The 14,710-nt window shown below is 45.5% G+C and overlaps 1 protein-coding gene across 2 annotated transcripts in view; it reads right to left on the bottom strand.

Annotated features, from left to right (window-relative positions):
* LOC306934774 (kazrin-like) overlaps positions 1-14,710 on the bottom strand; it is a 296,761-nt gene that overhangs the window by 178,904 nt on the left and 103,147 nt on the right. For both annotated transcript variants that reach the window (XM_079517546.1, XM_079517547.1), the window contains exon 4: positions 8,352-8,544. In XM_079517546.1, coding sequence (XP_079373672.1) covers positions 8,352-8,544 — 193 coding nt within the window. The remainder of the gene's footprint in view (positions 1-8,351; positions 8,545-14,710) is intronic.

Here is a 14,710-nt window from a genome sequence, read left to right as displayed (position 1 = left end):
CATGTCACATGCTACATAAATCAGAATTATAGTATAGGTTGTTAATGGTACCATCACTTATTTTAGAATTTTTCAATATGTTCCACCACTCCGAATTCTTAGGACTTTTGATATGTTACTAACATAATTATGAAACAAATATATTTGTTGGAATGGGCGGCAGTGGCTCAGGGGTAGAGTGACCGGATGGTAACCGCAAGGTTGCCAGTTCGAACCCGGGCTCCCCCAGAGTTAGTGTCGAAGTGTCCTTGAGCAAGACTCTGAACCCCTAATATCTCCCGATGTGCTAGTTGGTTCCTTGCATGGTTTCCCCTGGCATCGGTGTTTGAATGTGTGTGTGAATGTGTGTGTGAATGTGTGTGTGAATGGGTGAATGTAATGCACAATCTCTGTAAAGCGCCTTGGATAAAGGCGCTATATAAATGCACCATTTATCATTTACCATTTAACAGCTTTTGACTGGACACTAGTATAGGGTTTAAGCGGTTGAACAGAATAGAACAAGCATTAAATGCAGAAGGGCCTCAGAACCCTCTGAAAGCTCAATACATTAAATTTACAGCACGTACCTGTAAGCCCCGCGTGCATTGGTTTTATAAAAACACTAATGTACTGTATTTACTGTAGAACACCCCCAACTGCAGCAAAAAAAGTAATTATGCAGTGTGTGTATATATAAATATATATAATGAAGTACACACACACACACACACACACACACACACACACACACACACACACACACACACACACACACACACACACACACACACACACACACACACACACACACACACACACACACACACACACACACACACACACACACACACACACACACACACACAGTACATGGTGTGGACATCAGCAGCTGGAAAACAGCTAGAGAAATGGAAGCCCTAGTGTGGTCACTACACTGCAAAATCCTCAGTGTTAGTGTACACATCAGCAAATGGACCAGAAAGGGTTCATTTATTGGTTCCATTTGAACACTTGATTTGAACTTGACTTGACTTTTGATTTTACTGTGTAGAAAAATAAAACCTTCAATATGTGTGTCTTACTACTCAATTTCAATAAAATGCCAACTTTTAAAACTTTTCTCCTACACTGCTCGCTTCTGCCTCCCACTGTGTCTTCCAGTGGAGGAAGGAATAATAATACCTTCAACCGCAAAGTGGGGAAAAACTCCAGAAGGTCCTTAGGTCATGTTCTAAAAACTTTATTTGCATGCCACTTTTCAAAAAACCAAAAAAAAATGAATAAATAAAGTGCGGGGATGAGGTATGTGTTCTTGCCAGCACGCCAGAACACATTAAACTCACTAATTTCAACATGTTGGTCTCTGATAAATTATCCAAAAAACTATGGAGGGGGAGGCATGAGGATCGAGCGCAGCACGAATCAGGGCCAGGGGGGGCGCATGCAGGTTCTGGGCCAGTTTTCTGACGGATAAGCATTTATTCCCTGTATAATCAGCTGCATATCCCGGCAGATCCATAACAAGAGCTAAATGCGGCCTGTTCCAGTCCAGTGGGAGCAGCAGCCACAGGAGGGTATGAACCATAGAGTTATAAAGCATTGGTTCCCAAAGTGAGGTCCAGGGACCCCTAGGGGTCCTTGACGGAGTTCCAGGGGGTCCCCAGCTAAATGATAGTTTGGGACCAAATGGACCCGTTATGGTTCCATTTGTACACTCTCAGAGTTAAATTAACATTGATTTTACAATATAAATTGGGGTCTCAGAGATACGTAGAAATGCCATTAAATGGGAGTCCGTAGCCTGTCTTTGAAATGAAAATAGTTGAAAATCACTGCTAGAGCTGTAAAAATCTCTTCTTCTCTTATGGGGGTCCCTGGCATATCTTTTCTAATGGGGGGTCTGCGGGCTAATGAGTGTCATTTTGGGGGTCCTTGACTTGATAAAGTTTGGGAGGATAAAAGTACAAAAGTATTGGCATCAAATGTAGGCCTACTTAAAGTACCAAATGTAGAAAGTACTCACTAAAATAGCAGATCTACAAGCACACAATGTGTCGCACCGCGACACATTGTGAGCTTGTAGATCGGCTATTTTCAAATGACGGAAATGTGTATAGGGCTGAAGTGGTCAATGTATGTTTTGTAATAATAATCAAAGTGTACAAAGTAACTAGTAACTAAAGTTGTCAAATAATTGTAGTAGAGTAAAAGTACAATATTTGCCTCTGAAATGTACTAAAAAAATCACACCCGTGTGAACTGAGTGGTGCAAGGTCTTATATAGCCTGATCAGCTGTGGTCTGACGTAATGTCAGTGACCATAGTAACCATGCTCATTCTTTTGGGCCCCACGTACAGGTACACACATACACGTATACAAACACGTATACAGACAAAGCTGGTTATTGGAGTAGTTTGCACCACTCAAAAAATTGACATACTCAAGTAAAGTACAAATACCTCAAAATTGCACTTGAGTACAGAACTTATGTAAATGTACTTAGTTACTTTACACCACTGACCAAGAGGCTCTGAGGGAGAGACATGGTGGCGGTTTGGGAGCTGTGTGTGTCTGCATGGAATGTGGGGGCAGCGTCTGTGGCCTGCATGGGAAATATATCGATGGTGAAACGAGACTAGACCATCTGAGATCGATCGTAATGTTGTGATATGACATTCCTTTTTTGGTTTTCAGACAGTCCACTTGCCAGAATGTGAACCAACCTTAGACGTTTTATGTTAGAAATGTTGAGTATGCGGGTCCCCAGCATGTAGAAACTGAAACAAATGTGATGATGTCAGCACATTAGTTAGCATCGGACAGTTTCTACATGCAAGTAGACTAAATGGGTAGAACGCTTTGTCATTGGTCGAAAAAAACCAGGTCGCAATGACTAACCAATCAGGAGGTAGACAGGCAAATCGACCAATGACAAAGCTTCTAGGAAAATCAATGAATGCAGATTGCGGCCCCTAGATGTGTCACAGAGACTACATTATTTTTGGGAGCGTTCTACCCATTCTCTCAATACAATTTCTTTTGACATATTATTATTGCTTATAGCAGCTTTAAGATATATTTTATATTTTCAAAAATGATTTAAAATAATAGCAGAAATAGCCGATCTACAAGCTCAAAACACAGAGCTTGAAGATCTGCTATTGAAAAACAAAACTAAATATGTTGTCACAATACAATATTGTTGTCACAACTTCTGTATCAAGGTATTTGGTCAAGCATAACGTGATATTTTATTTTGTCCATATGGCCCGGCCCTGCAGGGTTTGATTTACTTATCAACAAAGACATTTCAAATAAATAAGAAAATGTCCCCACACTGTTTTATAATATATTTATACGTGCACATATCAGAGCCTGTGTGTGTGTGTAGGTGCATGGCGATGTACTGCAAGTGTGTGTGTGTGTGTATGTGGGTGCATGGCAATGTACTGCAAGTGTGTGAATTAAAGATAAGAGATGAGTGAGTGAGTGAGTGAGTGAGTGAGTGAGTATGTGTATGCATTTTACGAGTGACTTTATGTGTGCATGAGACTCACAGAGATTGCATGTTTGTATGTATGTGTGTGTGTGTGTGTGTGTGTGTGTGTGCGCATGTCATGTGTCATGATATGTGTGCTGTGCACACATAGTTGGCCCAATGAATAAAGCATTGTAGCCTATGTGAAACAGCTGTGAGCATAGACCCTGCAACAAACTCATGACACACATGACCCGTTTGTTTACAACTGTACCACTGGCTGGTGTGTGTGTGTGTGTGTGTGTGTGTGTGTGTGTGTGTGTGTGTGTGTGTGTGTGTGTGTGTGTGTGTGTGTGTGTGTGTGTGTGTGTGCGCAATACGAGCTTATGTGGGGGCCAATAAGGGCTTGTGGGAGGCCAATAAGGGCTTGTGTGGGGGGCAAATAAGGGCTTGTGTGGGGGGCCAAAAAGGGCTTGTGTGGGGGGCAAATAAGGGCTTGTGTGGGGGACCAATAAGGGCTTGTGTGGGGGGCCAATAAGTGCCATTGGCCCTTCAAGACGAACATTTGACAAGTAATGATAAATGCCACTATCATAATGAATTATCTTTTAATCTGCCATCAGTCAGTTTTAGTTTCAGACTAATGACAACATATTTCTTATTTTACTGTCCAATGACATGAAATGGCACAAGGGAAGGACTCCACAAAAAGACCACCCCCAAAAATCGGCACGCGCTACGCACGCCCACACATGTGCCCTTTTTTGGAGTTTGAGCCCCTGCCCCCCGAGTGCTCTCTGCACGGCCCTGTTATAGAGTAATGTCTTGCAGAAAACAGCGAGTTGAGAAAAGAGGCTTGAAAGGATCACTTCTGTGGTCTCTAACATTACACCTAGCTACATGTTTAAGCATTTATTTCATATTTACATGTCGATTTCAGCTCTGACACTTATTTCAGACATGCTCTAGTATGTGAAGGGTCTGCCTGTGCTATTAACTCATTTTGAAAAGAGTTTTTCTCTTCTGGTGAAAAGCTGGAATTTGCGCGATGGCAGGCTCTCAGTCAAATCTGGTCACATTTGTCGCTTACAGCCCGCATCCTTGTTTTTTTGTCTGGACTTTGTCTGGACTTTCTATCAAACAATCAAGTATCAAGCTAATGTGCAGTTAAAAAACACCCGATCTACATTGTATTGTATCTTGTTTAAGTCTTCTTGATTAATGTATTAATTTGTTTAAATGTACACCCAGAAAATAGACAAAACAAAAAAACAAACACATTTCGAGGCTGAGTGTCAGGCTAGCAGCAGATCAGCTATTTTCAATGAACACCGTTAATGTGGAGATCAATCAATAAAAATAAAAAAATATCTAGAGGTAGGCCTATTATATATTGTTAATAAGTGTTCTTGAATCATAGCCTACCATGTGTTATCATATACAAATGGGCAATCAACATAACACTCAACTAGAAAAAGTATTGACGCTTTTCTGTTTTGCACTAGTCTGTGGATGTGAATCAGCCGTTTGAGCACCCACCAGCAGATGTAAAATAAACATGGGGCATGAAAGATTTCTGCAGATGTTTTCGCTAAGCAATTGTAGGCCTATAATAGTTCGTTCCTTCAATAAGGTATGCTACTGCGCTGCGCATCAGTTGTAGCCTTGAAAGTGGGGCAGTAGCTGTCAAAATCATCTTTCCATATGTGCGAGTGTGTTCATAATATCCACGATTTTGCGGAGGTAAAGCTCTCTTCCTAATAGCTTGTACTTGTACGAGTGCAAGCCTCGTCTTTCCATTAGTTTTCCGTTCAATCTTTAGTCGGCAAATGAGTAATTTTACAAACGCAAAGCGTGTGAATTGCCATTCACACCATTCAGCTATGGTTCGTTCAGTTTGTCCCACAACACGGCGAGGGGGCGGAGATCAGAGAGAGGGGGCTCTCTATGACGAGACCACCAACCTGCCCCCCTCCCCCACGACAATTAACCACTGGTGGTAAATGTAAGGTCACCCCTATACCCACCCCTCTCAATGGGCTTGAAACTCACAGCTAGCTGGATGGATGGATGGATGGATGGATGGATGGATGGATGGATGGATGGATGGATGGATGGCAGAAGGGACAGATGGAGGGATGATGGGAGAGTGAGGGGGGGATTGGTCGAGAAGTGAGAGAGAGGAGGGAAGAAAAAGAGAGGCTAACAAAGAAACAATGGCAGTGAGGAATAGATGTAACGACCGAATGAAAGGCGAGGAACTAACTGACCACCGTATCTATGGAGCCAAAGGGACATTTTGTCGCTTTTGTTGGCTCTAAATGGGTCACTTCAAAGCTTTGATTGTCCATTCCACACTGAACCACTTACTTATCCACTGACCCGCGGGTTGCAGATGCTGGACCGCACAATGAACGACACCGAGAACAATGTGGTTAATTAAATTAAAATACATTTTTGGCACTCTCGGTCTCAACTGTGATCCTCTCCAAGTAAGCACTCTCCACTGTCGTAAGGAACCAACTGTGATCCTCTCCAAGTAAGCACTCTCCACTGTCGTAAGGAACCAACTGTGATGTGTGAACATGTGAGTCTTGGTTCTCCGTTACAGCGGAGCATGGAAACATGGTTACCAGAGACAATGACATCAGCGCTCAAACTCTCCCCGCAGAACGGTTGTCGTCACTCATATTGGCACGTAAGTGTAGCGGAGCATGCGCACGCGCGCACACACACACACACTCACACACACACACAAACACACACACACACACACACACACATGTACAGTAACATGCACACACTCTCACTCTCCCTCGCTCACGGGAGCAGACAGAAATAACTAGGGAACAAAGCAGCAGGGACAGTCCATTGAACACAATGCTGACACGCAGCCAAAGCATTCCTGCCTCTCTCTCTCTCTCTCTGTGTGTGTGTGTGTGTGTGTGTGTGTGTGTGTGTGTGTGTGTGTGTGTGTGTGTGTGTGTGTGTGTGTGTGTGTGTGTGTGTGTGTGTGTGTGTGTGTGTGTGTGTGTGTGTGTGTGTGTGTGCGTGAACATGGGTACCCCCACACAGAACAGAAGGGCCATTCTGTTGTCGGGGACAAGTCAGGACAGACCGTGACTCCCTGACTTACACGGGAAACCGTGTGAGAGAGATCAGATGTGAGATGGCAGTTCTCTTATACTGTAAGCTGAGCTCCATTACGGAAGTAGCCTATCAGAGAAATCTGATGATTTCTAAAGCACGGCATTGCATTGCCAACCACCAGGAAAGAGAATGCCCTATCATAGACAGCTCCCTGTGCCAGCTTCCTGCAATGGAAACAGCTCCAGTGTGAGGGTAGATGTGTGTGTGTGTGTGTCTCTGTGTGTGTGTGCCAGAAGTTAGCTGAACTTACACACACGGAGACAGACACGCAGACATGCACCAGTGCACACATGCAGACATGCACACACACACACACACACACACACACACACTTCACTCCTCTCTACGTATGAAAGTATAAAGCCTGAGTAGAAGAAGCACAAGCACACACACACACAAGTTAGCTGAACTTACACACACACACACACACACACACACACACACACACACACACACACACACACACACACACACACACACACACACACACACACACACACACACACACACACACACACACACACACACACACACACACACACACACACACACACACACACACACACACACGGCAGCATTCTGCAGACCGGGCAGCCATTCAAACTGCGCTCGGTAACAGTAACCCACGGCAACCCTAATACTGACCCCACCCCCCCCCCCCCCCACCCCCACCACCACCAGATAGATCTGTTGCCCAGTTCAGGGGGAGAAAACTGAACCAGCAGTCGGGGAGCCAGCAGCAAGAGAGAGAGAGAGAGAGAGAGAGAGAGAGAGAGAGAGAGAGAGAGAGAGAGAGAGAGAGGTAACTTTAGCCACTCTGCCCTCAATAAGTGCAGTGTGACCCCCTCTTAAAGGTTCAGGGTGTTAATTATTCAACATGAGGAGGGATGTGTTGAAGGCTCAAACTGCATGGACACAGGCCAGCAGAGAGAAGGATCCTTCCATTCAATAGTTTCTGTTCATTCCGTTCACTGACTCGACAGATCAGCAGCTCTCATTCTCCATACTGTATTAAGGATGGTTGTTAATAAACTCGCCGGTGCGGTGGTTTCCACGCTGCACTGACTCTGAGGCCTGTCCACATGTTACCCACTTGCATTGCGGCATACTGTACTGCGCATGCACACACGCACACACACACACACACACACACACACGCACGCACACGCACACCAAGAAGAATATAAAGTTGCAGCATGCAGGAAGTGTAGTGTTGCAGAACACAACATAAACCTACTTTACCACATGTTCACAATACTCTCTCTCTCTCTCTCTCTCTCTCTCTCTCTCTCTCTCTCTCTCTCTCTCTCTCTCTCTCTCTCTCTCTCTCTCTCTCTCTCTCTCTCTCTCTCTCTCTCTCTCTCTCTCTCTCTCTCTCTCTCTCTCTCTCTCTCTCTCTCTCTCTCTCTCTCTCTCTCTCTCTCTCTCTCTCTCTCTCTCTCTCTCTCTCTCTCTCTCTCTCTCTCTCACACACACACACACACACTGAGGCAGATAATTAAAGCAATAATGCACATTTGTCAGTAAGCGCACACACACACACACATACACACACACACACATACACACACACACACTTGGAAGAGTAATACACCGGGCGCTGCATTAGAAAGCTTGTTCTTGCAGCCAGCGACACAGACATTTCCTTTCCCCTCGCTCACAACATAGCACGCATACTGTACATACTCGCTCGCCCCATTCATTCATTCCCACACTCTCCGTGTCTCTCTGCCTGCCTACCGTGATGATGATTGTGCTGCTGGAGGCTCTCCAGCATGCTGGAGGAGTCCGCCGCCCCCAGTTCGGCCAGTCTGCGACTGGTGGCGCTCAGCTCCGAGCGCAGGTTGGTCACCTCCTGGCTGGCCGACTGGATGGCCCCGTCGATGCGCTGGGCCAGCTGCTTGTTGTCGTCCATCATCTTCAGGATCTTCGCCTGAGGACCAGAGGAGAATCCAAGCGGCTTGTCATCACGTTGTCATCATGCATGGGGCCGTTCTCCCATGGGGGTTAGAAAAATAAGGACAGAATTCCCTCCTTTGGCACCCGGCGCCCAACGCCCACCCTACAGTATTTCCTCTGTTACAGTAGTTCCTCTGCTCCCTAAAAAAAAATATAATAATAAAGAGCCAAGTTAAATCCTCAGAGTAGTTTATTCCTCCGGCTCAGGGGGAAATAGGGTGCTGTGGAACTGTTATCTAGCAGGAGAGTAGAGTGGTGTGTGTGTGTGTGTGTGTTCTTAGAATGCATGTGAGAGTGAGTGTTTGTGTGTTTGCATGCAAGTGTGTGAAAGTTCTGTGAAAGAATGTGTATGTGAGTGTTGTGTGCGTGTGCGTGTGTGCATGTGTGTGTGTGTGTGTGTGTGGGTGTGTATGTGTGTGGTAAAGAGAGCCAGTGCTCTCCCTGTGAAATGTGCTCCCCGTAGCCGACTGTTGAAAGGACACAGAGCACTGAGAGATGACAGGCACCTTTTTTAAATGGACCGTACCATCTGCACAGAAAGGAGAGGGGGGGGGGGAGCAAGTGAGCCAGGCCATATAAGCACATGCGAGTCAGTGCTCCACACAGCACAACTGTCTCCAGGGTTGCCGCTTTGCTCCCGTAAGATTCTGCGATTGTGTGCAAAAAGGGAAAAAAGAGAAAATGAAATGAAATCATGCGAAAAGCAACTAAAAGGGATCATGACAGTTTCCCTCTCGCTCATTCTTAGTCTCATTGTCAATCTCCTTTCTTCCCTCTGGCTCTCCTTTGGACTTAACTCATGGAAGGAAAGCTTTTCTTTGAGAACAGAAAACTTTAACAGGGGACAACCAAAACAGTTACGGTATACAGCCACACAGTGTGCTGTCATCCGTCCCTGCAATACAAACTTACAAATACAAACAAGGACTTAAACCGTCTATTCTGCCTTTACTTGATAGATGGCACAGTGAAGATTCACATGAAACGAGTTGGAGAGTGACATGCAGCAAGGGTCTGTCAGGCTTGGGAATGGAACCCAGGACTTGCTGTCAGGCTGCGTTAGAGCCTATATAATATATGTATGGTATGTGCCTAAAACACTCGGCCATTGGCACCACATAAACCCTCTATTCTTTGTTTTTGTCAAATAGGTTTTTATTGAGAACAGATTATAAATTGTTGTAGATTAAACATTGTGATATGAATTACATTTTTCTTTTATAGAAAACAAAAAATGAAAGAAAAAATAAAAGGACAAAAAAGAGAAAGAAAACCATCAACCCTCCCACCCATACTGCTCAGTGACACCGCATACTACAGAATAAAATAGTAATTTGAAAAAGGGAAAACATCTGAAAGAAAATGTCGTACAGTCAACCATATCAGTGGTATCCCGTCTATGAATTGTTTCTACTCAAGTAATGGACAAGGGGCAGCCAAACCTTATCAAATTGTTTCTCCCTGTTTCTCAGGAAATACCTTATTCTCTCAAGATGAAGCGTACTAGTCATTTCATTTAGCCAATGCTTAAATGCAGGAGCCTCCTCCTTTTTCCAGTGCGTCAAATTTAGTTTTTTGCTGTAATCAGACCATATGAGAAGAGTTGTTTCTGTGCTCTCGTCAACCTAGGCATGGAGTCTGACAAACCCAGAATAATTAGTACAGGATCAGGGTCAATATGAATACTCAAAATATAAACCCTCTATTCTTAATGAAGCTGAGTTGCAACGGTACTTGGACCACTTGTTTCCGTGTACACCAAGTATCTTTGCCAAAACATAGCCGATCTAGCTCACAATGCGGTTGTTTGTGATGCATTGTAAGCTTGCAGATCTTTCCCCCCAGAATGGGTTAAGTGGGGTTCATGTGGTTAAACATAATAACTTATAAGACACTTTGAACATTTAAAAGGAAAATGTGTTTTACCCAGACGACACATGTGTTTATTTTTTTCTGCAGATGAAAGTTAAGTGGAGGAGTTAGGTAGGTGTTCACTTCCTCTTGTCAGACGTGTGTGTGTGTGTGTGTGTGTGTGTGTGTGTGTGTGTGTGTCACATGTACGTGCGTGCGTGCGTGCGTGTGTGCGTGGCGTGGCGTGCGTGCGTGCGTGCGTGCGTGCGTGCGTGCGTGCGCACATAATGTAATGTGTGCCTGCTATATATATGCAGTATGTGGTTGAATTAGACATGAGTGTGAAGAGTAAAAGCACAATCTTGAATTGGTTAATTGAGAAGGATCACTTTCAGGATAAGCATCATCGTGTACGCTCAACCATGGCAATGGGTTTTACTTCATAGACCATGCATGTGTGCACGTCTCGGAGATATTGTGAAGAATGATCTATCATGCACATTCATGTGCTCTTTCTGCACAACATGGCACATAGGACATGCAGGGCTACACCCCAATAATGGCGTTATGCTCCATTTGGTTCCCTCTATCCGTCAGCCCCTTCTCCTTTCATCTACTAGGAGGAGAACGCAGACACAATGACTCCCACCTGGTCCTAGATAAGACTAATCCATCTTGTTGAACGCTACAGTACATTAACCACTTGAACCCTGCATGGCGTCCCTATTCTGGGCATGTCATAATAATAGGTGAACATTCAGCGAATGTGTCAGATCTACAAGCTTAGTTGAGATTTGGTAGAAAAGGAGGGCATCAAGTATAGACCCCTGGCGGGTCAAAAAGGTTTATACTGTAAACTGCGTGCGTGCGTGCGTGCGTGCGTGCGTGCGTGGGTGCGTGCGTGCGTGCGTGCGTGTGATACAATTTTCCTCATCAAGTAAAACAAACATGAAGGAGTCTGTCCCAGGATTCTCCGGATGTCTGGAGCATACATCATCTTGCAAGTCCCATCTGAGGTAACCAAGCTGGTGATGTCTCACATGGATTCACTGAAGATGAGGTTCACTGTGGGAGAGCTGTGTTCCTGCAGAGCTTTCATGGATGATGTAACGGTGATGACTCCATCGATCCAAGGAACACGCTGGATCCTAAGCTCTCTGGAGAACATGGCCACCTGGTCACGAATGCAATTTAACCCAAATAAATCTAGGAGCCTAAGTATACTGAAAGGAAAGCTGACAAAGAGCATCTTCAGTATCCAAGGGCCGGAGATCCAAACCATACAAGACCAAGATATCAGATGCCTTGGAAAGAACTATGACAGCTCCCTGAAGGACGGTGTAAACCTCCAAAACACTGTGGCTCAAGGCGATCAACAACAGCCAGCTGCTCGGAAGGTTTAAGGTGTGGTGCTTCCAGTATGGCATCATACCTAGACTGCAATGGCCATTCCTGCTGTATGACTTCCCCATGACTCAGGTGGAGGCAATGGAGAGACTGTGCAGCAAATTTGTACGAAGATGGCTGGGAGTCCCCCCATCGTTCAGCGCAGTGAACTTGTACAGCAAGACATCCAAGCTCCGCCTACCAGTCTCATCAGTGGTTGAAGAATTCAAAGGCAAGAGCAGTCAGCACACTGCTTCTATCTGAGGATGAGAAAGTCAGACACGCTAATAAGTCCATCAAGTGCGGCAGGAAGTGGAAACCCCAGGAAGCAGTGAAGGAAGCAGAAGCACACTGGAGGCACCAGGAGATCGTCGGGGTGGTCTGTCAAGGGCGACTGGGACTTGGACACTACAACACCAAGAGGTGGAGCAAATCTGACGCCAAAGGAAGGAGAGGACTGGTGGTGCAGAGAGTCCGAGAGACAGCAGAAGAAGACCGCCATGTAAAGGTGACGTAAGGCTTGCAGTCCAAGGACAATGGATGCAGTGGGACAAGGCACGGGATCGTCCACTGTCCTGGAAGGAACTCTGGGGTACCGACAAGGGCAAGTTGTCCTTCCTCTTGCGGGCAGTGGCTGACCTCTTACCAACCCCAAACAACCTAAAGATCTGGGGGAAAGAAGAGGATCTGTCCTGTAAGCAGTGTGGAGCATCCCTCTGTACACTGAATCACATCTTAACGGGATGTCCCAAAGCACTGGGAGAAGGCCGATACAGGTAGAGACACGATAAGGTCCTTGCAGAAGTTGCCAAATGGACGGAACTGCAGAGGACCATGGCCAACAAACATCAGGCACCACCAACATTAGTCGTCCAATTCCAGAGGCAAGGAGATAAGGCTCCTAAGGCAAGGAGAGCTGCGAAGAAACCACCTTCCATTTTACACAGAGCTTCTGACTGGGAGATGCAAGTGGACCTGAAAAAGAAGCTTGTTTTTCCAGAAGAGGTGGCTGTGACTTCTCTCAGACCAGACATGATCCTACTATCCAGGACCACGAAAACCATCTTGGTAGCAGAACTAACAGTGCCCTGGGAGGACAGACTAGGCATCTCTCACCAATTGAAGAAAGCCAAGTACCAGGATTTGATTGATGAGGCTCTTATCAAAGGATGGCACGCATCCCTATTCCCCATCGAAGTTGGCTGCCGTGGTTTCCCAGCAACATCAGTGTGCTACTTCTTGCAGAAGATCGGGTTGGATCCCAAGCAACTGAAGAAAGCCACTGGGGAGATAGCCACTGTAGCCGAGACCACATCAAGATGGATATGGCTGAGGAGAGCCCACAGTTGGAACCCTGCAGGATCCTAGCCCCACTGACAGCCAGTCAAGAAGCAGAAGGTATGCGACCAGGTTCAGACCTGGCTCAGGGAGTAGGACGCCCCTGCCATGCATAGTCCCGAGTCCAGCTGCAGGGAGCGGCAGGGAGACGTCCCTGACCGCGGGCCCCACCATCCGGAGATGTTCTGGGATGAAAGGGGCGAAACATCAAGGAAGGATGGCTCCGTTATGTTTCTTGGACTGGCTATCTGTAAGGTATGTTGTAATGTTTGTAATGCTGCTTTGTACTGAACCTAGATTTTGTACGATTTTGAAAAACAAATACAAATTTGAATTATAAAAAAAAAAGGAAGGATGGCTCCCAGCTGAAGACCCTGACAGCTGGTACTCGTAACGCTCAGACCATCCATCCACAGAGGATTACCAAAGAGGAGGAACTTGCAACACCTGTAAGTAGCTCTAGCAGATTCTGCTTGTAGCAAAGCATCTTCAATGTTTACTTCACCTGCATAAAAACACTCATTGGGCTAAATTTGGCCATAGCCCAAATGTGCTGACCTCATCACATTTGTGATGACGGCTATGGCCATTTTTAGCCCAATGAGTGTTTTTATGCAAAACTATTGGTTGGAATGGATTCAGCATCATGAAAACCCTCTAGTTTGACGTCACATGATACTTAAAGAAAAAGGAAATCTAGAAAATATTTGCCTTATATATGATATCTATGGTGGCAGCGATGTCGAGTCCGGGCTGAAGCACCCACTGACACAATGGGCGCGTTCGGAAATAGCGCACTGAGTAATGCAAACTAATAGGCGAGTGCGCTCCCGCACTGGGGGGCGGGGCGGGGGGGCACCCACTGCTGTTATAAGAACTTTCCGCGCCTGTGGTGGCCATACTGTACAGGCCATTTTCAAAACTTCCCCTCAGACAATTCCAGGCATATTCAGGATATATTGAAGATACAAAATCAGCTGAGTTTGGGTTTTTTGCAATTAGTTTGAGGTTAATCCTGTATTTTCCATAGATTCCCTGTACTATGAGGAGCTCTTCATGAAATAATGTTTCCATATGATGGCAGGAATACCGTCAGGTCCAGGCGTTTTTGACTTGCCGATTCCTTTGATGATTTATATCTATGGTTACATCACCTCCCTTTCCCAAGGAATTTCGACGTCAGAATTGCGCTTTAAGTGTGTCCAATTGAGAACATCTGTACAAATAAATCTTGTTAGGCATAGGATAGGGCAACGCGTTGTGTTGTGTGTGACGTCACACCAGCCTATATAAGATGTCACACTGTGTTGAGAATGAGTGTAGACATCGAGAGACAGACGGGCGCACGGACAGGAATACAGAGTCTTAGAGAGACATACAGAGATAGACGGATAGACAGGAACACAGACAGACAGGAAGACAGAAAGACAGACAGAGGGACAGAGAGACTTGATCCACAGAGAGCAGACAGATTAGTGATGTGGCGTTGGACCGTTTCCAAAGCAGGAATACCAGGTGGAGACTATTATGCTGCTGTAGCAGTGAGGAACAAACTGTTTTCCTTT

The sequence above is a fragment of the Electrona antarctica genome (assembly GCF_951216825.1).
Source record: "Electrona antarctica genome assembly, chromosome: 2".
NCBI lineage: Eukaryota > Metazoa > Chordata > Actinopteri > Myctophiformes > Myctophidae > Electrona > Electrona antarctica.
Note: the sequence above shows the minus strand (reverse complement) of the source record. Positions and strands in the feature narration are given on the sequence as shown.